Below are 26437 nucleotides of genomic sequence, written 5' to 3' on the forward strand. Positions count from 1 at the left end.
TCTTTCATCAACATTTTATTCAAATGTTGAAAAGTGGACATGATCTCGTCCAAACACAGGAAATAAATACAAAAATGGACATTATGGCAGTGATTGACCGGTAAAAACATAGCGACGAATCATTTCAGATAAACTCCCATCAAACTCCTGATATCAGACATTCATCAGATATTAATATTTCATTATTTAAATCTTTAACTCTTTAAAGGATTCGGCTAGAGATATGTACAGTTAGCTCTGGAGCTAAAATAAAAAGCATAGCTTTCATATTTTTTTAATAAACTGCACCCAACTTAACACAGTTATATAGAATTAAATAGATTTATATTTCTACCATTTTATCACTTTATCATTTCTATCTATTCCACACGAGTCGTCAGAATCTTTTACTTTTTCAATTAGGTAAAAAATCTCGTTAATAAACTCTGTCATGTTATAATACACTGTTTATCATAGAATTCTTCTTTTTTTTTCAATTTGTTTAGGGTGAAAGAAAGAAAGAAAGAAAGAAAGAAAGAAAGAAAGAAAGAAAGAAAGAAAGAAATTGGAAGAGAGTTAAATAAAAGGGAGTTAAGGAAAAGGAAGAGGAGTGGGGAGATAAAAAGAAAGAAAATTAAAAAAAAAAAAAGAAAGAAAATTTAAGAAGGAAGGAATAACAAGTGGAAATTAAGAAAGAAAGAAAGAAAGAAAGAAAGACAGGAGGCTGACATGTTAGGCACTAACATCAGATTATGAATTAAAGAAAGCTTAATAAATAAATTTCACGGGGAAAAAATAATCAAATACATTTCTGAACTTTTCTCTCCTTCAGTTTTTCCGTCTTGTGTTTCGACTCGAGGTTTTTGGTCAGCTGAACTGAAAGCTCAGAACCAGCAGGTGGCGATAAAGATAAAGATTCACACACACTGATCTAAAGTCAGTTCACTGTGTCCCTCTCTGACCTGGAGTCAGTCCGAGCCGAGGCGTAACGCTGACCCTGGATCAGATCAGACACTCCGAATAAACCCTTCTGACCTTTACCACTTCCTCTTTCTCCTTCCCTCGGAATAAATCCCACGCTCTGCTCCGTGACCTAATCGGGATCGGGTCAGGATCTCTGAGATTTCGGGAGCAGAATTTGAACCCAAGTTGTTTCTCCTGATCGGTTAGTAAACTAGTTAATACACCAGGTGGATAGCACATCGAGGGGGGAGGCCAATACTTTTGGCAACAACAAGAAATACTACACTATAGTAATGGTGTTCTGTGTCACTATGTAGTGAGCATCTGCAGTCAAGCCTTATATATCATCATCATCATCATCTATAATGAATAGATCCTTTTAGAGAGCATTTAGTAAATAAATAAAAAAAAATAAAAATATTTAACTCGATAAAACTCTGACTTTGCCACCCAGAGCTTTGGATTGATCAGTGATCTGTGGTATTTCTAGCTCCGCCCACAAATCTGTGTTTTTTTTTTGTTTTTTTTGTTTTTTAAATAGGTGCAAAGAAAAGCGACCACTTAGTTACAGTACGGCTCATTTAGCTATAGCGCAAGTCGAAAGCATTCATCATCATCATCATCATCATCATCACAAAAGATAAAAACCAACACCCAACCCCGCCTCCTTTTTTTTTTTTTTACTTAAACTTAGACGTTTTTTGTTTTAACGTGATATATCATTTACATGACCTTATCTAGGCTACTTAATGTAAGAAATGTACAATGTGTTTTTCACAGTCGTTGCTATGTCAGTCTTTTTCTCCACCAATGTGATAATAAATATACAACAACATGCTATTAAAAAAAAAAAGAAAAGAAATGTAAAGACAGAAAAAGCACCTGGTTGTGAATTGTTTCCTGCATCATTTGAATGATACGATAAAGAGGAAACCAACACTGAGGCTGGACGTGTCACGTGTCACGGCTGCTGGAGGGACGACGACCCGAAAGGCTCGGAGGCGTCGACGCGTCACGTCACACCGCTTTTAAACGAACGGAGACACACAGAATGTTGATTAGCGGCTAGCGGAGTGCACACTTCTACAGTACAACACTAGAGGCTGGTGTCTAATGAACACGGAGAACGTTGGAGGAAATACAGTGCACAGAGTCACACGGACAAAAGAACACAGCCAGACCATGCCGTGGACCACAGTCCAGACTTCTCGTCCATCGTCCTCTCTCTCTCTGTCTCTCTTTCTCTCTCTCTCTCTCTCTCTCTCTCTGTGCTCTAGCTGGAGTCTCCAGCAGCGTTCTCATTATCAGAGTGGTTCTCAGAGGGAAGCTGGACTCTCTGTTCGTCCATGCGTTTGGCCTGAACCCTCTGGATGAGGCTGAAGAAGTCCTCGTCCGGGACAGTGGGGGCGCGGGGGCCGCCTTCAGGAGGAGAACACCGCTGATCATCTATCCTGGACGACTGAGCAACATAAACACAACATAATTAATAATAATAATAATAATAATAGTATTTTTTAAATATTCCACTTAAAGAAAAGTGGGATACAAGACAAACTAAAAATACAAAAAATAATAATTGGAAAAAAAATCGAAAATTTTATTTACAATTAATTAATTAATTTATTTTCAGTATTTTTAATGTTTTTTTTATTTTCTATCATTCTTTTTTGGTTGATTGTAAAAACTCTAAAAATAGTTAAAAAGAAAAAATAAAAGAAATGGTATAGCTACACCATAAAAATAGTCTGCAAAGAATTTTTTTTAAATTTTTTAAAAACTTATGAATGATTAATGAATGAAATCTCAATTTGTTAATAGTTTTAATCAAATATTAACACATTTCAGGATGTAGAACTTTGGAGAAAAGTTTCTGTTCTCATGTCAGAGCAGCTACAAAAAGTCGTTCCTTCTTTATTCTCTTTAGTTTAAAGAAAAAACACACAGCTTGACATGTTACAGACTGAAAGCTCCACTATTCTGCAGAGTTTCCACAGCACTGACACTGGAGACTCCTTCCATACGTATCACATAATGCAGCGATCTATCTGTGGAACGCTCTGTGAAGGAGCTATTACTATAGCAACGATAACATTATTATTAGAAAGACAGCTTGAATAATAATATTAATAATAATAACCTGAGATTTATGTTATCAGTTATATAAAAGAATCCAGACCTTCTGACCAATCAGAGAATTCCAAAACCATGTCTCAGTAAAATACAGATAAAATGGAAAGTTTTAAACTTATCACACTAAATGTTGTGTATAGCTCAGAGCTCAGAGGGTGTACAAACTTTTGCACCCCACTAGAAACCATATAAAAGATGTGATGAGTGTAAGGTGCGCCCTCACCTGGCACTTGATGAGCATGTTGAAGAAATCGTCGCTGGGCTCCTGAGGCTCGGCTTCGGCGCGCAGGTGCCCCAGGTTATTGTGGGTAATCCTGAGGCCCGGCAGGTTCCCCACACTGACCCGCTGGTCGTCCAGCCGGCGGCTCTGTGAACTGGCGATCAGATCAAAGAGCTCCTCCGTCTGGGGCGAGGCTAGGAGGCTGGCGTCTGTGTGAAGAGAGGGGCGTGGCTTCAGGCAGGTACGTCAGCTTTACACCGCATGTATTGGTGTGTGTGTGTGTGTGTGACATTATAACTCCATTAATTCTTTCGCAGTAAACATGCGTGAACTCGTCTGTGAAAGAAGGAACGTCATACAGAATAGAGCTGTACTGTAACCATAGCAACAAGCGAGTAATGGTGGTTGGACGATGAGAAACGAGGGCAGATACCGATCATGTCGCTGATGGCCGAGTCCGCGGCGTCATCGCTGTGTGTGTCCTGACCGTTAGCATCCTCGCTGAGGTGGCAGCGCTGATCGTCCATGCGGCTGCTCTGGAACTTACTGAGCAGGTCGAAGAAGCAGTCCTCATCGGAGGGGTCTCGACCCAGCTTCTGCTCGTAACACACACACACACACACACACACACACACACACACACATACACACAACAAAGAGAAATCACATAAATCAGATAAAGTGTAATCATCATCATCGTCATCAATTCATTTTATTAGCCCATGTGTTAGTCAGCACACACACACACACACACACATCTTTATAGGATATTGTTATAACTACATAATAACTAAATAACTAACAAAACCAACATGTTTGTTATGAAATACAAAAAATGCACAGCTAATTTACATAATACTACTACTACTAATAATAATAATAATAATAATCATCATCATCATCAGATTATAGGATCCATAAAAACAATCCATATAAACAATATCTCTCTCTCTCTCTCTCTCTCTCTCTCTCTCTCTGTCTCTCTGTCTCTCTCTCTCCATCTCTCTCTCTCTCCATCTCTCTCTCTCTGTCTCTCTGTCTCTCTCTCCATCTCTCTCTCTCTCTCTGTCTCTCTCTCTTTCTCCATATCTCTCTCTGCCTCTCTCTCTCTCTCTCTCTGTTTCTCTCTCTGTCTCTCTCTCTTTGTGTGTGTCTCTCTCGCTCTCTCTCTCTCTCTCTCTCTCTCATTGTTTTCACAGTGCATTGTGTAATCCAGATGTGTTTCTGTTACAGATGTGTGTTATCTGTAGCAGTGATTCCTCAGAAGGTCAGCAGGACACAGGTTAATCACAGAGCACAAGAACTCAATATCTCATCAGAACAGAGACCAGAATCAAGCGTGTGGCTTCGCCCGAGGACCAGAGGACAGAGCCGGGATCCATACACACACACACACACACACACACACACACATCTAGTCATCAATACACAGTTTGTTTTTGTTTTTTTAGAACATCATCACGGCACGGCGAAGCTGATTTGAAACCCGACTCATCACCAAGACATCACGCTTCATCACTGTTCAAATTTAGAGAGGATTTTCTCTGGAATAATAACACTAAGCATAAATATTTTTTATAACAAAAAGTGACAAAGCAGAAGATGATGCGATGATGATGGTTTGTTTTTTTCTTAACAACACGAAGACACAATTTCGGCCATTTTTCGTCAAAAAGCGACAAAGATTACGAAGACAAATGACGTGAAAATCGTAAATTACAGTGTATGGCTACTAAGTTTTCGCATCAAAACTGTGGAGACTCACGAGCGACAAAATACAATCAACATCAGCGACTGGTCATAAAACTAGCAGCAGATATTTTATAGCTGGTAAGTGAAAATATTCTGCGATAAATAACAAAACTAGCTAACTAACTAACTAGCTTGTAAAATATACTTTCCATACTTTGTAAAAATTCTCGTAGATTTTAACATGAAACATTAATAACTGTAAAGACTTTCGATGGGATTTTGAACTCAAAAATGTCCTTATTGTTATTATTATTATTATTATTATTATTATTATTATTATTATTATTATTATTATTATTATTATTATTACTGCTTAATCTGTGAGCTTGTTGTTTATTAGCCAGCTAACAGAAACAGAACTAGGCACCAGTAGCTGTAAACAAACTAAAAAATGTCCACACAAAATAAATGTCACTCAATCCTGCCTTAAAATTCAGACTAAATAAATTGGGAATTTCGTGGAGGCGCTCGCTGCGTGTAAAAGCTACAGTATTAGCTATTAAGCTATTCACAGGCTATATAGGCTAGCATTATTAAATTGGCATGATAACGAGCCGCTGATGAAGATCCTCACGGCCTCGTAAAATTATACAAAGAGAGAAAAAATAAAATCTATAACAGTGTAAATGATAATAATTCAAATAATAATAATAATAGTAAAGAGGCATACTCAGTCTGCTCGTGTTCAGGTGAAGAAGAGAAAAGCGACTGACCAAAAAACCACTCGTCTGTTCTCTCTCTCTCTCTCTCTCTGTCTCTCTGTCTCTCTCTTGCTCTCTCTCTCTCTCTCTCTATCTCTCTCTCTCTGTCACTGTGGGAAAACAACTCATTATGGGAAAAGGGCGAGAGGAAGGGGGGGGACTGATCAAGGTCACATTGTGCACAGACAGACAGACAGACGGACGGAGAGAGAGACAGATGGAGAGAAAGACAGACAGGAGGAGGAGGAGGAGGCGGTACCGAGTGATTCGAGGATTCCAGCACTAATCAGCGTCCACTTAAAAAGAAGAGGAGAAGAAAGCGCGTGAGAGAGAATAAACGAGTGAAATCTCACCGCATGCAGAGTCACGCATAATCCATTAACAATGGTGTGAATGGAGCACTCCTCCGTCACATGTCTTTCCTTCTCTCTGTCTCACATGCTTGCTTCTCTCTATCTTCTCTCAAGCGCATTCTGTCTTTTCATTTCATTTCATCTTCTCTCTCTCTCATCTCTCTTTCTTTCTTTTTATTCTCTCTTTATTTTCCTTATCTCTCTATCTCTGTCTTTTATTTTACATCTCTCTCTCTCTCTCTCTCTCTCTCTCTCTCAACATCTCTCTTTCTTTCTTTTTATTCTCTCTTTATTTTCCTGATCTCTCTATCTCAATCTTTTTCATTTTACACCTCTCTCTTTCTCTCTCTCCATGTTATTTTTTTCTCTTTCTGGATCTCTCTCTTTTTCTACAATTCTGTCTCTCTCTCTGACTCTCATTCTCTGCCTTCTCTGGCTTCTTTCTCTCTTCTTTATTTCTTTCTGTCTTTCTCACGCTCAATCTCGCACTCTTTTTCTCTCGTCTGTCTCTCTTTCAGTTTCTCTCCTTCCTGTTTTCCTTCCATGTCTGTCTGTCTCTATATGTCTATCTCTTTCTTTCTCTCTCTCTCTCACATAAACACTCGCTACAGTTCTCTCCATTTTCTCTTTTTACCTTTTTTCTCACCCTTTCTCCTGCTATCTTTTTATCCCCCTGTCTGTGTTTTTCTCCCTTTTATCTTAACTCTTCTCTCTCTCTCTCTCTCTCTCTCTGTCTCTCTCTCTCTCTCTGTCTCTCTCTCTCTCTCCTTCTGTATGTTTCTGTCTCTCTCTCCATATTTCTCTCTCACTCTCCATATCTTTTTTTTAACTTTCTGTCTCTCTCTCTGCAGCTGTATATCCCTCACTCTCTGTTGTATCCTTCTCTCTCTCTCTCTCTCTCACTCTCTCTCACACACACACACACACACACACACTTCACTGCTTCTGGTTCGATGCATTTACTTTAATTATTCAATTATGTGTTGGTTGTGGGAGAGTGGGCGGTCCTTGTCTAAATGACATCACTGTTGCTATAGAGACCACAACATGCATGTGTACACACACACACACACACACATACAATTGATGACCGCTTGGCTAAATGTGTGTGTGTGTCTCTATGTGTGTGTGTGTGTGTGTCTGTAAGTGTGTGTAAAAGATAAAGAGACAATGTGTATGACAGTGTGCCAGAAAGTGGCCCACTCTCTCTGTGTGTTTGTGTGAGATAATCAGAGAAAGTGAAACAGGAGCTCTTTGTGTGTGTGTGTGTGTGTGTGTGTGTGTGTGTGTGTATCACATGTGTGTATCAGGCCAGGTCAAAGGACCCTAATTAAGAAAGGGACCTGTGCGGCTCCGTTCTCATGGCTTTGTTCTAAATATACCTCTTCCATCAGAAAGTAATAACCTCTCTCTCTTTAACACACACACACACTTCCACACAAACCTTTCCAGGCCTGAATGAGGCCAACATGGCCGTCCACCGAGACTCAGAGCTATTGGTCACTGAGGAAATGAGAACCTACATTTCCACTCGGTGTGAAGGTCAAAAGTGTACAGTGACAGTTAGTTCTGGATCTGGACTACTACAGTGTGTGTGTGTGTGTGTGTGTAAGTGCGGGGTGTTTAAACTAAGTTGTTAGATGCGATTAAAGGTGTAATAGAGGTGTAGTTTTGTGTAAAAGTTATTCTATAAGTCTATAAGCCACACCTCCTTTATTAAAACAAACAAAGCCACACCTCCTTTATTAAAACACACACAAAGCCACACCTTCTTTATTAAAACACACACAAAAGCCACACCTCCTTTATTAAAACACACACAAAAGCCACGCCTCCTTTATTAAAAGTGCCACACCTCCTTCACTAAGACTGGCAGATACAAAGGCCACACCTCCTTTATTAAAGGTGCCACACCTTCTTCACTAAGACTGGCAGACACAGAGGCCACACCACCTTTACTAAAAGTGCCACGCCTCCTTCACTGGTATTGGCAGTTAGAGAGGCCACGCCTCCTTCAGTACAGTATAAAAGCTCTGTGATGCAGCTCCTACCTGTGGTGTTACCTGTACAGTGATATCATCTGTGTCCACAGGTGAGTCCAGCCACTGCCTGTCCTCTGACGTCTGGCTCTCTGTGTACTTTTTCCTCCTGCTGGATTGAGACAGCTGATGTTTTGACCTCCGGGACACGCCGTCCACATCGTGTCCATCTCCGTTCTGCAGCACAGTAATGAGAGCAGTGTAATAAAGATGGAGGTGAAGGAGGCGGTGTTTTATACATCAGAGCTTTAACACTGCTGTTTAAAAGAGTTCACCTTTTCAGAGGTGTACTTCCACAGATCCACACTGTCCATACTGTTCCTCTTCTTAAACTTCGGCCGGGCTCCTACACACACACACACACACACACACAGGGTTTTACTGTGTGTCTGTCTGTCTCCTTCATTCCTTCTTATTTTCCATTCGTTCCTCTCACACACATACTTATGTATTAAATACACAGTCTCTCAGAGGTCTTCGCACACACACGCACACACACGTCTCGACGCCCTGACTCACTGTTTACCCGCTCTCCACCAGCTCATCTCAAACACACCACTGAGCCAAAGACCACAGCGAAGTGGAATCTTCCACTCACTTAAACTGTACATCTGTCTGTCTGGCTGTCTGACTGTCTGGCTGTCTGACTGTCTGCAGGACTGACTGTAGGACCCGTTAATATATCTTATATGCCTTTCTGTCTGTCCATATATAGATCTGCCTATCCGTCTAATCATGTAATATCTGTCTGTCTGTCTATCAGTTCAACTGGCTGTCTGTCTGCTTCAAAGTCTATCTGTTCATCTGTCTGTCTGTCTGTCTCTCAGTTCTTTTGTCTGTCTGTCTGTCTCTCTGTTCATCTGTCTGTCTGGCTGTCTCTCAGTCTATCTGTTCATCTGTCTGTCTATCTGTTTATCTGTTTGTTTCTCTGTCTGTCTGTCAGCCTCTCAGTCTATCAATCTGCCTGTCTGTCTGTCTATTTGTCTCTCTGTCTGTCAGTCTCCCAGTCTATCAAACTATCTGTCTGTCTCTCAGTCTATCTGTTCACCTGTTTGTCTCTCTGTCAGTCTGTCTGTCTGACCAAACCTCTGTCCATGTTCCTCTGTCTGTCTGCACTTTTGTCTTTCTGTTCAGAAGTCTGTCTGTGTCCATCTGTCGGCCCACATGTCTATCTATCCATCTAGGTGACCTGTCTGTCTATTCATCTGTCGTTCTGTCTGTCCTTCTTACAAAAAGAGGACGCAGTCATGACCCACTCCTAAACCCCAGCGTCATGCTCTTCACTAACGAGTGTATTATTCAGACCATTAGAATTAGCTTTAGCACATTAGCGCAGTATTTAACACTCAGTGGTCAGAGTCAGAGTATTAATACAAATTAAAATAGTCAGAGTGGCAGGATGACACACGTCCATTAGCATCTCTAACGTGTGTGTGTGTGTGTGTGTGTAAAGAGACTTTACCTCGATTACAGCAGCTCAACCTGCAGGCCACAAACACTCGAGCGCCTTGTCCCTCGGGTACCGATAATTACAGCTATGTGTGCTATTAGAGCTGTTATAGTGGCTGCTGCTGGTGTGTGTGTGTGTGTGTGTGCTTTCTACCAATGATTACACACAGCATCACCAGTTTGTGGTGTGAAAGAACGTGTATGTGTATGACGAGAGAGTGGGAGAGTTGTGAAACGGCGTGGAGGTAGATAGAACACACACACACACACATGTATACACACACACACACACACACAGTGTGAGTCACTGAATATGTGTGTGTGTGTTTGTGTGTTTTCTCTCTCACCCTGCATCTCGAACTCTGAGCCACATGGAGAGAGATCTCCCTCTTTCACCTCCAGCACCTCCATCAACCGCTCCACGTTCATCCGAGCCGTCAGTTCCCCATTCCTGTCCCCGATCTGAGAGAGAGGGAGAGAGAGGGAGAGAGAGAAACACTGCAATTCTTTTCATTTTGCTGTAGTGTAAGAGGGATAAAACACTTCAGGACATGCTGTTAGACGAAAATAATCACACCACACTACTGCTGATTATTTTCCTGTAACAGCACAACACCTTAATAATAATAATAATAATAATAATAATAATAATAATAATAATAGTGGACCTCTCGGGAGATGTCGAGGTGTTTGTGAGCGTAGTGCAGAGCTTGACGATGGTTTCCTAAAGACACGTAGGCGTTTCCCAAACTCCAGCACGCACGCCCTTCACCCACCCTATGCACACACACACACACAAACACACACACTAATGAATTATTATTAGTTATTAATAAACTACATACTTGACTACAAATACATTACAAAAGGTTTTACTACAGAATACACACACACATGCACACTCATACACACACACACACACCTGTCGTTGAGCTCCTGAGCGATGAGCAGGTGTTTGAGGTGGTAGTCGATGGCACGCTCGTACTGCTGCAGCAGCGTGTAAGTGTTTCCCAAACTGTAACATGCCTGAGCCTCCATCACCTGGTCCTTCAACTGCCGAGAGAGCTGCAGGGTTTTCCTGACACACACACACACACACAGAAGAAGGATAAAGAATAATTCATTTACAGGTGCTGTGTTGTAAATTTATCAGTTCTGTTAGTGTGTGTGTGTGTGTGTGAGTTCCTCTACAGTCCTCTAGGTGTCACAGTAACTCCACTGTACCTGTAGTACTCGGTTGCGGAGTTGAACTGGCCGAGGAAGATGAGCGCGTTGCCGAGGTTACTGTATGCTCGCCGCTCCGCCGCTTTGTCTCCAAACTCTTTAGCGATGGAAAGTCTCTGAAACGGAAAAAAACAGAAAAAAGAAAAAGGAAAATAAAGGAGAATTTTCAATATGCAGCATTTATTAAATAAAAGAAATATTTCTCTTCCTTCTAGCAGGTGACGAGTCTCATCCTGATGAGGATTGGATTAATTTTTTTATTAACCATTAGTAGAATTTTGGAGCCAGTTATGACATACCCCATGTAGAGAAATGTTCTATGAAGGCCATATGCAGTGTATATAATGACTTATGACCACCTTCATACACATAAAGCATGAATTATACACACCATCATAATTATTTCTGAAAGCTCATTACACTTTATAACAGATTATAAAGCATTTATAAACTCATACTCACACTACACCACCGAGTACACTTATAAACATACGTATAATGTGCATAAGAATAACTCAGAATAAAGATAATGAAGAAATAACAGTGCTGTAGGTTTTAATAAATAATTATAAACTGTTTATTATGCCTTATAGCTGCGTTAGAGCACAATATGAACCTGCCCAGAGTTCATTACTGATATGACCTTAGAATTAAAACCAGAGAATTTTAGTTTCACTGATTTATGACTTTACTTTTCCTTATGTAGTATCTATAATAGTGTCTAATAAATCAATAATATTTAGGTCATTTTTGTTTGTATACATTTAATACAAAAAAAATCAGTGCAATAATTAAAACAAATAATTTATTTATTATTAACAAATAATTATATATTATTTATATTAAAATACTACAATAAATAAATAAATATATAAATGGACTAATTCATTAATTAATTAACTAATGTTTTTTTTGCTTGTTTATTTCAGTAGTTTAGTATTTTTATAATTAAAAAAAATTAAATACAAATACAAAAAATCATTGTGATATTTAAAAGTAATAATAATAATAATAATAATAATAATAATAATAATAATAATAAAAAAAATTGTATTTATTTTTTATAAAAAAACTTTTAAAATATGTATTTATTTTTTAATATAGAAATATTAAAGTACTATAATTAATTAATAAATTAATTAATGTAATTTTTTATTTATTTGCTTGTTTATTTTAGTAGTTTAGGATTGTATAATAAAAATGATATAAATATAATATAAATTATATAAATAATTAATTAATAAATAAATAATCTGTGAATGTATTTGTATTGACTTCATACTGTAGCTGTAATTCATGGTGACTTCATTAGAAGAAAAAGTAAACACCCTGAAGGTTCGTGTTAGATATCAGATGTCATGTAATGGTTATCAGATGATCAGGGATAATAAATATCGTTGTTTACCTCACGATGAAACTTGATGGCCTCTACGAAGTTACCCAGCAGGTAATGCGTGTTGCCAAGGTTACCGAAAGCCCGCCCCTGAGCGGCCCGGTCACCCAACTCCTTCACCAGAGACAGGTTCATCCTGAAACACCAACAAAGAACAGGATAAGAGAGTAAACAGAGTAAGACACTGAGAGGAAACATGCTGTAAACACGTAAACATGCCGTAAACATTAACCCAAAACACACCAGACATGCACCAGGCTGCTCATTTACATCTTTACATATTTATACATCTACATTCTAATGTTTACAGTGCTTCAAGACTGTACATTGGTGTATTCTTATTGGTTAAGCTGTGTCATGTGACCAACATAACACATATACAGGAAGAAGAGAAAGAAGATGTTAAGAAAACAATAAAATCACTTAATAATTCACTTAATAAAAAAACATATTAAAAATTTTCAGCTCTAAAACAGTAAAGAAAAAAAAGAAAAAAATAAACCAAAGATAAAGTTAATTTTTTTAAAACTCCAAAAGTATTGGCACCCTGGGAAAAGATCAGCATAAACAAAGAGTGTTTGTTATTAAAATAAATAAATAAAAAATAATCTCTAAATATCTTACACAGAGAATAAAAAAAACTCTTTCTCTGAGCTGAAGATTTAAAATCATATGTAATATATACTGTACAGATTTGTTCATGTTAATAATCATTTTATTTACATTTTATTAACATTTAATTTTGTAATAAATCTATAACTGTAGCTTTCAGTATGTATATTATTTTTCATTTCACTTGTGTAAAATTAGTTCTATTTATTTACATTATTTCTCTCTCTCTCTCTCTCTCTCTCTCTCTCTGTCTCTCTCTCTCTCTCTTAGTCAGTCAGTCAGTATTGTGTGAGTTTCTCCTACACACTGCTTTCACAACAAACAGAGTCTGTGTGGAAAATTACGCTCCACTAAGTAGTGTTTATACTGAGCACCTGTCAAGTCTGTGTGTGTGTGTGTGTGTGTGTGTGTGTGTCTGTGTGTGTGTGTGTGTGTGTGTCTGTGTGTCTGTGTGTCTGTGTATGTGTGTGTACGTGAGCTCCGTCTGTAAACACACACAACCCTCTCTTTTCTTTCTCTTGAACTTCACAACTTTCAACAATGAGCCGAAAAAATTACAGCAAAGTGATGAGATAAAATAAAACAGAGGCTCGGTGAAGAATTCCTCAGAATTCTATATGGCTAAATGTTAGGTGTAAAATAATAAAGAGTAAATAATAAATGACAGGTTCTTGTTGTTGTTGTTGTTGTTGATGACGTTGTGGACTCACTCGTAGAAAGCTGTGGCTCTCTGTAACGTGTCTCTCACGTCACCTGGCAGGTCTCCTGGATCCTGAGAACATCCCCATATCTGCTGCTTCCCTTTCGCATGAAACACGTTCCCGATGTTGTACAGAGCCCGGGCTTCACCAACCTAACACACACACACACACACACATCTTAAAGATTTGTTCTGATCCTGGATTTGATCTACCTGCTCTGGGGTCTGATTTGGGATACGCCCATGTACCCTATGTAGTGCTCAGGGTCTGATTTGGAACAATCCCACTACTGAGTGAAGGTTAGTGGTGCACTGAATAGAACGCTTGATTGGGAACACAGCCACAGTGGATGGATCATGAGGTGATGGTAATGGTATTTAGTGAATATGGTGTGGTTTGGGAAACGCCCATAGTTAACTGGTGAGATGGGTTATGATGGAGTTCCCTATGTAGTGCCCTGAGTGTTGTTTGGGACACATCCACAATAGATGAAGATTCCCTTGTATACTGCTCAGTGTAGGTTTTGAGACAGCCAGTGGATGTCCCATGTTTTCTTTTTTCTTTTTTTGCTTTTGTTGCCTATTTAGTGCTTAGGGTATGTAATTGGGACATGCCCATAGTGTTTATGTGCCCTATCTAGTGAATATGGTATGGATTGGGAAACACCCATGTTTTCTTTTGTTGCCTATTTAGTGCTTAGGGTATGTAATTGGGACACACCCATGGTGGATTAAGACATTTCTGGATTTATTCTCCCTTGTTTGGTTTGAGACACAGCCTCAGTTGAGGGATCATGAGATGTTTGTAGTGATGTTTATGTGGTTGATATCAGGAGTGTAGTGAATTTTTCTGCCCTATAAAGTACACAAGGCATGTGGATTGGGACACGACGGTGAACGGTGTTGAATTATCTAGTGCTACAGTGGTGCATTGTGGGATTTCATTGGTTCACTATCCTCTCAGGATAATCCAGACTTTCTCACAGATTAGTGTACTAAACTAGCGCAGGGTTTTGAGGGGAACAGGCCAAGAGCGCACTCGGAGAAAAGGCGTGACGGGTTTAAGTTCAGATTTAAGCAGCAGGTCTCCATTTTGTGCAGCACGTGGAGATGAGAGATTAAATTTGCAGAGCGCCTCGGGTTCAGCACCTGCTGATGTGCTGACATTTTTATATTGATTGTGTGACAATGTCGCTGTGAGAAAGGAAAGAACCCGCTGTCAGTCTTTACACCGTCTCCAGGAGCATGAAAGGAAGGAACGTGCGGCAAACAAAACCAAAGGCAAACAAATTCGTTAAAAAAAACACAAAACACTTTAAAAAGTCTACAAAAAATTTCAAAACTATTTTAAAATGAATTTTGTATAATTTTCCATAAATTTATACAATATATTTTTTGTAGTAAAAAATAAAATGGAAAAATCTGACAACTAATGATTATATATGATGTATTTAAATAATACAAAAAAGACAACTTTTGTCACTTTTGTTTAGTGTAATTAAAAAGAAAACCTAAAAAAAAATGTTTTTAATTATTTAAAATTTATAAATTTATAAAATTTAAAAAAGTAAATGTACCTAAAAACATTTTACTTTAAATTTAAGTTTTTAATTAAAAATAAATAAAATGTAAAAATAATTGAAATCTCTGTTTAAACTAAAATAAATAAATAAATATTAAAATTAATATAATATAATTTAATAAATGTAAAATAAAATTGTGTAATTAATTAAAGTTTTTCTGAATATTTTCTGAGATTTTATTCTAACTGCACACAGCGGACGTAAACGTAACCAGTTCTAACTGGTTTAGGAATGCTGTGTTAAGGTTGGAAATCTTTTGTTTTGTTGTGTAGTTTCTTTTGTGTGGTTGTGTTGTGCGGTTCTGACCTTATCTCCTTGCTCTTGGGAGATGTCCAGATGTCTCTGGCAGCACACCACCGCCTCGTCGTAGCGTCCGAGGACCTTCAGCGTGTTTCCCAGGTTCCCGCTGGCCTTGGCTTCCCCGATCCGGTCACCGATCGTCCTGCAGACACACAATGCTGTCACTTTCACCTGGTTTTTTAAACGTGACTGCTCATTGAGACGTCCATTCACAAAACAGACCAGGTTCTGTAACTTAACAATGAGCCTTTGGCACACTTCTGCCATGGAGGACCAGATACAGGGCAATTAAAATGAACAAAATCATTTATAAACACTGTGTGTGTACCTGGCGAGCGTGAGATCATGTCGGTGATACTCCAGAGCTTTTCCATACTCCTTGAGGTAGAAGTAAGCGTTTCCCAGCTGGCTGTAAATGGCACTCAGGGTCTTCAGATCTTCCGTTCCTACCTGAACCGCGGCCTCGAAGAACGCCGTCCCGCCTTTAAAGTCTCCGGCTTTGCACAGACGCTCACCTTCTAAAGCCAGCTCCAGACAGGACGCCTCCATCCTGAGCAGGAGAAAATAAACACAGTCAGAAAGGTTACAGATTTACAGCTATACTTACAAAGCACTGGCACTGGAGACTCCTTCCTTAAACGCCACATAAATTTCTCTGTCATCATATCATCTATCAAGTTTTTTAAAACCTCTGTGAATGAGTTGTTGCTATGGTAACGGTAGCACAGTACCACATATTAATGTGGACCTGTGATTTGTAGCTGTTGTAGAAAACAATTCAAAATCAACACACTTCAATAAAAATTAAATTATTTCAATATCTGATAAGTTTGTTTATACAATTTGCAGTCGTCAGCTACAGATATAATCGATAGGGCTTCAATTTTTGGGAAATGTAATGGCTGGTGTGTTCACATCAACACAATAACTTATTATTTATTATATTAGGCTTATTATTCAGACTGGCTCAGCTATCTAAAAAACATTTTTAAAAATGTTTACATCATAAAATAATTTATATTCAGTGCTGAGTGTCATTACTGAATGGTCGAGTGAGCATCACAATGAACTCTCTCTCTCTCTCTCTCCTTCTGTCTCTCTCTTTCTCCTTCTCTCCCTATCTCTCTCTCTCTCTCTCTCTCTCTCTCTGTCTCTCTCTCTTCATTTCAGTTGTCCGCTCTAACTGCCGCTACAGGTTTTCCATCCAGCCAATCAGGAGCCAGGATTACTGGTTGTCTGGAGTCCTAGATTAATCAGCTGATTACACAGGCAGCAGCAGCAGCAGGTGTGGCTCCTGATTGGCTGGAAAGTAAACCTACAGCCATGTTGACTGTTTGTGGAGAATACTAAAGACGTCTGCTCCAGGAGAACCTTTACAGAACCTCACCGTACGAGTTCTTCAAAGATAAGAACCCATACGTATGCAGTGAATCCTTAAAGAACTGAAATAACTATAATACAAATGCTCAGTCAAATATTATTACAGTTGTATGCAAAAGTTTGTACACCCTTCTAGTTGTAAAGTCTCCGAACTTAATTAGACTTTAATTGACTCATTAGGCATTAGGTCAATTAGTGTAATAAATTCTCTGACACTCTGTGTTAAAAATTTGCAGCAAAATAAAAAGATTTCTTTCAAATATTTTGCAGCAGAAGATGCGTTTAGTTATTTTCACAATAAAAAATAAATAAATAAATAAATAAATAAATAAAAAAAATGAGACAATAAATATATTTGGCCAAGGGGTGCACAAACTTTTGCACAAAACTGTAAAACATCTTAAGAGTTTTTATAATAGGGTGATCTGTTTCTGAATTAATAACCGGTTCATTATTTTCAGTACCATAATTTATATAAAACACACACTGTACTGTATTATACTGTAGATTAGACAGAGAAAAGAAAAAAGAAAAAGAATTTGTGAAACAACGTTCATATTAATGTCTGATTCATTCCTGGGATGGAGCAGGGGATGAGTCACTCAGAGATGTAATTATTGCATTATCTTTATAACAAATGATTGGATCTCATCAGGCTCTTTGTGTTTAGATTTAGATTTGACTCGTTCTCGTCGTCTGCATGCTGTACGTCTCACACAATATCCCTGCACGATATGCAAAATATCCAAATTAGCTAACTATTAATATGCTAACGATGAAGCACTGGCTGGAAACCGACGTGCCTGCTTCCTCATTAATTATTCCATCAGCGTTCCTGTCTCCGGAGCTGTATTTAGTATACAGAAACACTTTTATATTGTATATCTAAGATTATTGTTTTGGTGTCATGAACAAAATTCGAGATCTGAACACATGAGATCTTCTGCAGCAGCTCATAATGATCTGATCACATCATCTAACCATCAGAAGTCTACTCTTATACAAAGCCTTAGAATCAGGACAGATTTTAGCGATAAAATAAAAAAGAACCCAAAGCTGGACAGTTCATTTGGACCTCACCACCTAGACATTCGTACCTTTGTTTCTGTTTAGCCCGAGTTTTTTCCACATACAGCTCCAACTCTGTTTGCAGAGGTTTCAGAGTGACCTGAGGTCTCGGTCCACGATGGACGAGTCGACACAAAGCGATCTGAGCCCCACTGAGGGGACAAGCTTCGGCAGACATGACAGGATCGTCCAGGATCTTGTCTGAGGGTTTTAACAATTACAGATGGAAAGCTCACGGTGACTTGTGAAGAAACCACCAATGAAAAGACAACGCTTGTTTAGATGTTTTTGGAGTTCACAAAGGTATAAAGATCTCAGCTGGCTGTTGCGGCAAAATCTGAAGCAGGGTTCTGTTGACACAAGACTAGATGTTTTAGGGTTCAGCAGGAAATCACATGTTCCCAGACGTCTGATTGATCACAAAGACGAAGCTTGAAGAGATCTTTTTTACCCACTGTGCACTTAAAGTTTGCAGCAAACAAAACACTTACGACTTTTTACTACATTAGGAAATCTGCATAGAGAGCTGTTCCACAGGCTTGTTAGAAGATCCAACCGATCTTTCCGAGATCCGTTTTCAAAGATCCAAGTCTCCTAGTATCCGAGTCAGCTCATTAGCGTCTGTTAGATCTCAGTCTCTGTCAAACCAACTGATCAGTCTGAAGGCAACGCTCTGAGTGACGACGAATGACAAAAGTCTGACACATCCCTGTTCTTACAGATAGAGAGAGAGAGAGAGAGAGAGAGAGAGAGAGAGACAATCTGCTCTAATTCCCCAGTGCTCTGCCGCTGCTCTGAGGACACCCGGAGCTTTGGACACTCGGCTAATCCAGCACCTGCTGATCCTGACAGATATTCAGTTAAGGGCTCCTAGGTTCTAGGAGAAGGGCACGATGGTGCAACCCCACGCCGAAACCTTCTGTCATCCATTTCTATTCACACGCAGCACCAAAAGAGTGAGCGAGTGCATTATAAAGAGACTTTCTGGCTTGCGATTCTCTTCATCATCCATCAATCAGTCTGAACATCCTTACACAGAGTCCTGACGTAAACCTGGTGGGACATTCAAACGACACCAATCAATGGCGAATAATTTGTCCTTGATGCGTGTACCTCCATCTCGTAGATGAATCCGGCAACTTGCTGACTGATTACTTACTGGCTGCTTTGCTACAGAAGGTTATTTAAGACACTAAATCATTAACAAAGCTGGAGACTCGGAGGACATTGTATTGGAGATTTAATGGTTGACTGCAGAGAGTGTTCTCCGTTTGATTTGTTCAGCAGGGGAGCTGTGGACGTTGACTGATGTTAGATGAAAGGAAATCTGTTGAATTCTCAGGTCCTGCTTTAATGACAAGGTCTACACAAGGTTGCGTCTTGAACACTAACAGCGCATTACCATGTCCTATCTGTTTCATGTGTTTGTGCTCAGACAGGAAAAAGATCTGTAGAAATGATTGCGATCAAAATTCACGGCACAAAAGGAGACTTGCTACACCGTATTTGGCAGGACCCACAGCCAATCAGGAGAGAGTCATTTAGTCGTTTATTGTTGCTAATCTGAAGACAATGTTGAATGATAGATGATGGGAATTTGCATGATTAGCCAGTTGCAGAGTGTGTGAGCTCATTATAGCGCTCTAAAGACTCACAGGAGAGTTTTGTGGGATTTTTTTTACTGACTCCTCTTATCAATGTGTTATCCAGTCTGTCTGTCTGTCTGTTCTCAATGCCTTTGTGTCTTTGTTTGGCAAAATCTTCTCACATGCAGTACCATTTTCCTATTTCAACATCCTGTAGCTTTAAAGAATATGCGATTTGTAGAGTTTATGCTGTATAATTAATATACATCTCTTGAATCGCTTTCACTGAACAGATAAAGAGTTTTTAATTTATGCTTATGAACAAAACACAACTGTGTGTCTACACTAATTTAGTAATTGTTTAAGTTTTTGACACATCTCACTGCATTCAAATTGCCATTTTTATTTAATAGCTGACAGAAATGTCCAGAAAATATGTTTTATATATTTTTTTCTTCCTGAACACTACGTATAGCTTCATTTATGAAATTATTTATTGTAAACCACTGAATCACGACCACTGACTACCTACAAAGTACGTCTCAGTAAATCATTAGCTCAGATCCAATATCAGTTCCTCAGCTTCAGAGTTTTCTCTTTAAGCATCTCATCAAAATTCAAACCTCTTTTATTCATTGCATTCTGAGGTAAAACTGATAAGACGCTCTTATTTCTTGATGTGGCTTCTTCCCTGGCAGACGTATCGCCTCCTGCTAGACGATTAGCAGATCACAGCTCATGCTAACAGACGCCGGACTCTTTAAACTCGCCATAATTCTCTCCAGATCACAGAGAGGCTGCGCTTTTCTTGACGTTCACACCGTTTGATCTGAACATTAGAAGCGAATGTGAGGCAGTTTAGCGACTCGCCATGATGATGAGCTTCTCCACAGCGGGTCAGAAGCCTGCTTCATTCATTTCAGTGAAAGGTCAAAACCTCAATGAATCTTTAACTAAGTGTTCTTGAGGGCAAGCTTTACACTTTTAACTCTTACTGTAATAAATAACTGTCATATAATCACACAGAGGTTCACTGTACTGACACAATGCATCATGGGTAATTCTTGTGACATCTTGTGTTAGATACAGTAACTTTCCTCAACATCATTCAGTTTAGCTACAAATCAAAAAACCACTCCAAAATTATATCAATAATATACAATTGTTTGCTAAGGTTGATCTGTGTACGTGATTGGAGTCCAGAATTAACATTAATGAGATGTCTGAGATGTCTGAATTGGCTGAGAGTGCTGAGGAGATAACGTAGCACACGCTAACTGGGCAACATGTCTGATTTGATAAGAAGCTAGCAAACGATCGACGAGTTTGTTGTAAAGTTATCGAGCTACAGAATAGTAACTGAGGGAAAGGTTCTGCTGTTTGCTTCTACAAGGAACCTTTAAGAGAGACATCTGAAGGAAAACTAAATTTTTCTGTAAATCTGGAACAAAACTCAGATGGGAATGCTTGCTTCACTGAGTGTCTAATCTCACGGATTCGATGGCGTGAATATGAAAACCGATCTAACCGGAGCTCCACACGTTGCTGGATTAAATGTGACTCGGTCTAGACAAAAACAAAGCCAAGAATACGAGCAGAGTGGCCAAGTAAAATAAATCCGCTCACATAGCAGAAATCCAGCGGAGACTTGAGGAGGAGCAGGGAGAAAAAAAACAGGACTCATTTTCCAACGAGTGAATTTCTAGCAATAATTCATCCACCATAACTCCAGTTTAAACCGGAGTTTCAGTCTCAATGCTGATTATCTGAGTGTACTCTGACCTCTTAAATCAGGATTATGTAATACTGAGGGAACTCTTGTAAACATCTGAGCGGCACAAACGACAAATCGATCAGACGATAGACGAGACGGAAACGGCAGGAATTACACGGCGCAGGAGTCAATCGACCGTTGAGGTCAATCGAGTGCATTGTGCAGTCTCCGGAGTTTATTTTTAGAAGGAAGACAACTAGAAGATCTTTCGCCTCGGTTTGGGGAACGATGTCAAACATTTTAGGATTTTTATTCATTTCCAAATTCTCTTGCTAGATCGAGTATGTACAGCATTAAAGATGCGGTTCTCCAAATGATTCTTTAGATAATTACGGGTTGTTAGCTCCTTTGAAAGGTTCTACTACACTAGGATGGAAAAACCCAACCAAGAGCCTGATATTATTCCTCAAAACCAAAACCAAACCCCGAGCTTTACAGCTGCTTGTTTTCCAAAAATGAGCTCTAACTTCACATTGTTTTTTTTTAATATATTCAGCTTTATTTATTATTACTTTCCTGTCAGTTCTGCCTTCATATTTGACTTCCTGGTAGGAACATCCTCTTCGTTTGCATGCTACAGCCATGACAGTGTGATAACATCTTTAGATCCATTGTGTGGACACAACCGTTGACTAAAATTCACCTGAAACACCTTTGTTGTGCTGAGAAAAAGATTACGCTAGGCCCTACACACCATTTCAGACAGATCTGCATGAGGAAAGTTCAAAGTCTGGAGGGTTTCAGTGATGTTCCTGCTCATAGACCCAGTAAGTTTCAGGCTCAGTCAGTGGTACAGAACAAACCACAAAAACTGGGCCAAAGTCCAGCGTCCAGGACTGGCATTGGGATTTGACCGCTCTGGTGGCCTCACTGGCAGGAGAAGAGACGTGCCTGTGGTCAGTCCACCACGGAGAGCACAGTACACACGGGTAATTAGCGAGGACAGAAACAATTACGCCATAATAACAGGTCTGTGGTCACGCTGGGCCCAAATGCATCATTGTGGATTTTTAAAAACGCAGTTTTGTTGACAGTTCGGTTTGAGAACAGCTTCAGATTTGGGGGTTTGATGAATAATAAAACTCAACAGCCAACAGTTAATATACTGCACACGCACACACACACACACACACACACACACAATCAAACCAAACACATGCTACATGGTTAGCGAACCTCATATTACACTTGAGAAGTTCACGCTGTTGAACCAAAATCCAAACTAAAATCTGCCATAACAAACAATAAGCCTCTTTAATATTACTAGCGTTCATATACCACTTTTATTAGCATAGTTAGCAAGTTAGCTGTCAGGCTGATTATATAAGAGAACAGAAAAAAAATAGGTTTACGGTTGAATATTTCTTTAATATTTCAAGAAAACTAAGAGGAAATTTTCTTTAACTATCAAACTAAAATGTAGGAGCGGAGTGTTCTTGCTGTACATGCTAGCTAGCAAACTAGTGCTAGTAAAAGCAGTTTTTATAGATTCTACAGGAAAATTAAGAATTCAAGAAGGAAGAAAAGCCAATTTTCGGAGCTGGTTCTTGCTATAAAGCGCTATACTGTAGACGTTTCTGCATTCTTTATCATTTAAACAGTTTTTATTGAGATGTTTTTAAAGGCTGCCTGACCCTGATGATATCCAGCCTCTGCTTTCTGCTGTGTGGAGTTACAGTGAGACGTTCAGAGCTTTAATCCAAACCTAAATGAAGCCAACCAAGTCCAGTTGTCAAGGAAACCAGAGAGAAACTCTAAAAAATGTTTTTTCTTTCCCCCTTTGGTTGTTTTTTTCTCCTTTCTTTCTCTCCTCAGCGACCTGAAAGCACTTCCCACTCCTTTCCTTTTCAGCTCCAGTCTTATTTCATGGCCATTTATCATTTTCAGCACATAACCACATCATTTACTCAGCAATTATTCTAAAGTAAGACTCAGCTTTCTATCCAAAACTGATGTTTCGAATATTTTGGCACCCTTTTATCAAAGCCACCCACGCGCTAACGTCTCAGCAGTGAAGACTTTTATTCTAGCGTTTGTTCTTCTTGCTGTTGCTGTTGCATTTCTTTTTTCATTTACATACATAAACACTGTGGATGAATAATTAAAAAAACAGATTCCGAAACATCACAGATGATATAATCTTGATAATGCTCTATGATTCAGGCTAGTTTTTCATCATGATTCTTTTTCTCTAGCAACGTGACATCAGAAAAAAAAATCCTAGCAGTAAATCATACAGTGATTAAATTGTAAATATTAGCTGCTTTAGTAACAGAGCTGCTGATGCTAACATTAGTAGTTAGTTAATAGTTATTACCATGGTTACCTTTAACTCTACAACCCGAATACACTATATTGCCAAAAGTTTTGGGACCTCTGCCTTTCCATGCAAATGAATGTAATATGGAGTTGTCCCGCCCTTTGCAGCTATAACAGTTTCAACTCTTCTGGGAAGGCTGTCCACAAGGTTTAGGAGTGTGTTTATGGGAACTTTTGACCATTCCTCTACAAGCACATTTGTGAGGTCAGGTACTGATGTTGGACGAGAAGGTCAGGCTCACAGTCTCCACTCCAATTCATCCCAAAGGTGTTCTATGGGGTTGAGGTCAGGACTCTGTGCAGGTCAGTCAAGTTCCTCCACACCAAACTCACTCATCCATGTCTTTATGGACCTTGCTTTGGTCACTGGTGTGCAGTAATGTTGGAACAGGAAGGGGTCATCCCCAAACTGTTCCCACAAAGAGCATGAAATTGTCCAAAATGTCTTGGTATGAAGCTGAAGCATTAAGAGTTCCTTTCACTGGAACTAAGGGTCCGAGCCCAACACCTGAATTCAATGATTTAAAGTGGTGTCCCAAAACTTTTGGCAATATAGTGTATCTAGTTGTAAATTAATGTTAATTTAATTAAAACAATCTCGTGTGTTTACATATTTTTAGCTAGCACACAAAATAACATAACATAAAAAGGTCAAATGTTCTGTTTTTTTACTTCATAACGCACGTGAGGTTAAATCCTGGGTTGCCAGAAAGCTGCAGTTTTGCCCTGAAAGCTGAAAATTTCCCCCCAAACTGCTCGCTCAGCTCTGTGGCTTGGATTCTGCTTCATTTCTTGCACGTGGATTAAAGCTGCTGCCAGCTGAATAAATCTAAATGTAAATGTTGAAGGTCTGAGATAAAAAGCCAAAGACACACCAGACAAAAGGCCTGTTCATGTGGATTAGTAAAGCTTCTATAGGACCTGAGAGGAGACGCGCCAACAAACACACGAAGAGTCGCTCTGAATCAGACATTTATCAGATAAAGATAAGAAAGCTTCACTCTTCTGAAAATATCAGCAATATTTCACTCTCTTATTGGAGCCTGATTCAGTTCCTGAAACATTATTAGCATTCAACACGTTCAACGCTAGTTCTGCTGTCTGTAATAAGAATTTTATTCCTACATCCTGATCTACAGGGAGTTTCTCAGGGAGTTTTTCCTTGCCATCATCACCTCAGGCTTGCTCATTAAAGATAAAATAGTAACTGAACTTTAAACTTTATAATCTTTTTTGTTTCTATACTTCTGTAAAGCTGCTTTGAGACAATGTCCATTGTTAAAAGCGCTATACAAATAAATTTAATTGAGCTGAATTGAATTACAGCTTCATGGAAATCTACAAGTTACCTACAAGTTAAGGTCTAGCTAACATTTTTGTGTTCGCTAACAATCCTCTTTACAAACACTCGTGTTCTCTGTGAACTCTGAAAAAGACTTTGTAAACATTTCTACTGGTTTGCTATCACCGATTTTCAGTATTTTAACATTTAATCATTAATTAATCACTGAATCATTAATTCGAGCATTTTTATAACGTAAGCCAGAAATGTCGCAGCAGAGTTTTGAGGAGATTTACAGGTTAAACGTTACAGAATAAAGTTCTCAGAACGTGAGTGATTGAACGTTTTTTTACTGAAATCTTCATAAAATGTGCCAAAGGTTTTTCAATCCAAATTCCCTCTGCAAAACGTGAAGGAATTAGCTGTAACATAGTGACATAGTCGGATAAGTTACTAAGTAAGTTAATGTTTACGTTTAAAAAAAAAACACCATAAGAAGCAAGGCAGACTGAAAAGAGAGAATCAACAAACTGAGCATCATAATGTTAACGCAACATCCTTCCTAAATATATAAAGTGTAGACTACACAATAAAAACAAAACAATAAATTCATTAACATTCACCTCATTTCTCATTCACTAAAGTGTGTAATAGCATGTTAGCAAACGGAATACAGGCTAATCCTGTCACTTAGCTCGACTCAAAACATCAACAAGATTCAACATTTACCACCAACGTATTCCCTAATCGCCCAAAAGTGTAACTAAGTAACATTATAAAATGTTAATTACACCTCCTAAACTTCTTGCGATCTTTCAACAAAATGCGATGAATTTCCTAAGCGGAGGTACGATGACTAATCCCCACCCTTCAACCCTAACCTCAGAGTTCTTAACTTATTATAGAAACTGAGTGGTAGTTATAGAAGGAACAAAAAACCCCTTGTCAGTCCTGAGAGATTCAAGAGATACAGATTTCTGTATTTGTCAGAAGATGAAACCCCGAGACTTTCAAAGCTTTGGTGACTGAAATTCTTTCACCACACCTGACTGGCAGGAAGAAGGCGAGAAGCGAGGAGGAAATAGCTACACGAGACAGCGAGACAGTGCTGAAGCCGCTCGGCTAAACGACACGTATGCAAAAAGAAAAAGCAGGAGGAAAAAAAAAAACACAAGCGAGTCGAACCACGTCTTTGAGAAAATCCTGATTTTTTTCTGGAGCACGTGTCCGTTCTCTGCACAGCTGTACGCCTCTGTGAGACGCCTAATCTCCTCTCTTCTCTTCCCCACCCAGACCCTCCTTCTTCTTCTTCATCAACCCCCTCCATCTGTTTCTCACCGTTCTTTAGACCTTGTCGTTCTATCCCCCCCTCTGCCTGTCTACCCATCCCCCGTCGCTTCATGTCCTACCTCGAGTGGAGCCTTTTGCTCGCCAGATCCTGGTCCATGCTGGTGAGCTGGTGGGCTTGTGGAGCCCGGACGCTGATCTCCAGCAGCTTCAACCTAGTGTGTGTGTGTGTGTGGGTCTTTAAGTACGCTATCTCTCCCTCCCTCCCTCTCTCTCTCTCTCTCTCTCTCTCGCACACACATATACACACACACACTTATACAAGCGCCCTCCTCCTTACAAT

General features: G+C 39.2%; 1 protein-coding gene across 4 annotated transcripts; it reads right to left on the bottom strand.

The window, feature by feature from the left end:
- Window positions 1-26437, bottom strand: gpsm1b (G protein signaling modulator 1b). 4 transcript variants are annotated; one of them, XM_058382789.1, is made up of 14 exons: window positions 26217-26437; window positions 15727-15948; window positions 15405-15540; window positions 13526-13668; window positions 12216-12339; window positions 10811-10926; window positions 10509-10664; window positions 10255-10363; window positions 9934-10048; window positions 8413-8483; window positions 8150-8314; window positions 3726-3888; window positions 3296-3501; window positions 1-2401 (listed from the first exon to the last, which is right to left on the bottom strand). In XM_058382789.1, the coding sequence occupies exons 1-14, from the start codon at window positions 26252-26254 to the stop codon at window positions 2216-2218; spliced, it is 1950 nt and encodes a 649-aa protein (XP_058238772.1). In that variant the 5' UTR covers window positions 26255-26437; the 3' UTR covers window positions 1-2215. The 4 variants fall into 4 exon arrangements, with proteins under 4 accessions (XP_058238772.1, XP_058238771.1, XP_058238769.1 ...); XM_058382788.1 differs by lacking the exon at window positions 26217-26437 and adding an exon at window positions 17876-18319 and having other exon boundaries at window positions 8162-8314; XM_058382786.1 differs by lacking the exon at window positions 26217-26437 and adding an exon at window positions 17876-18309.

Source organism: Hemibagrus wyckioides, linkage group LG28 (assembly GCF_019097595.1).
Source record: "Hemibagrus wyckioides isolate EC202008001 linkage group LG28, SWU_Hwy_1.0, whole genome shotgun sequence".
Taxonomy (NCBI): Eukaryota; Metazoa; Chordata; class Actinopteri; order Siluriformes; family Bagridae; genus Hemibagrus; species Hemibagrus wyckioides.

Coding starts and splice junctions, on each gene's coding strand:
- gpsm1b (XM_058382786.1), bottom strand. CDS start 18,024: ATGTCTGCCGAAGCTTGTCCCCTCAGTGGGGCTCAGATCGCTTTGTGT. Junction 10,665..10,810: donor TCCGCAACCGAGTACTACAG/GTACAGTGGAGT, acceptor TGTGTGTGTCAG/GAAAACCCTGCAGCTCTCTC. Junction 10,049..10,254: donor ACCTCGACATCTCCCGAGAG/GTCCACTATTAT, acceptor CCTCTCTCTCAG/ATCGGGGACAGGAATGGGGA.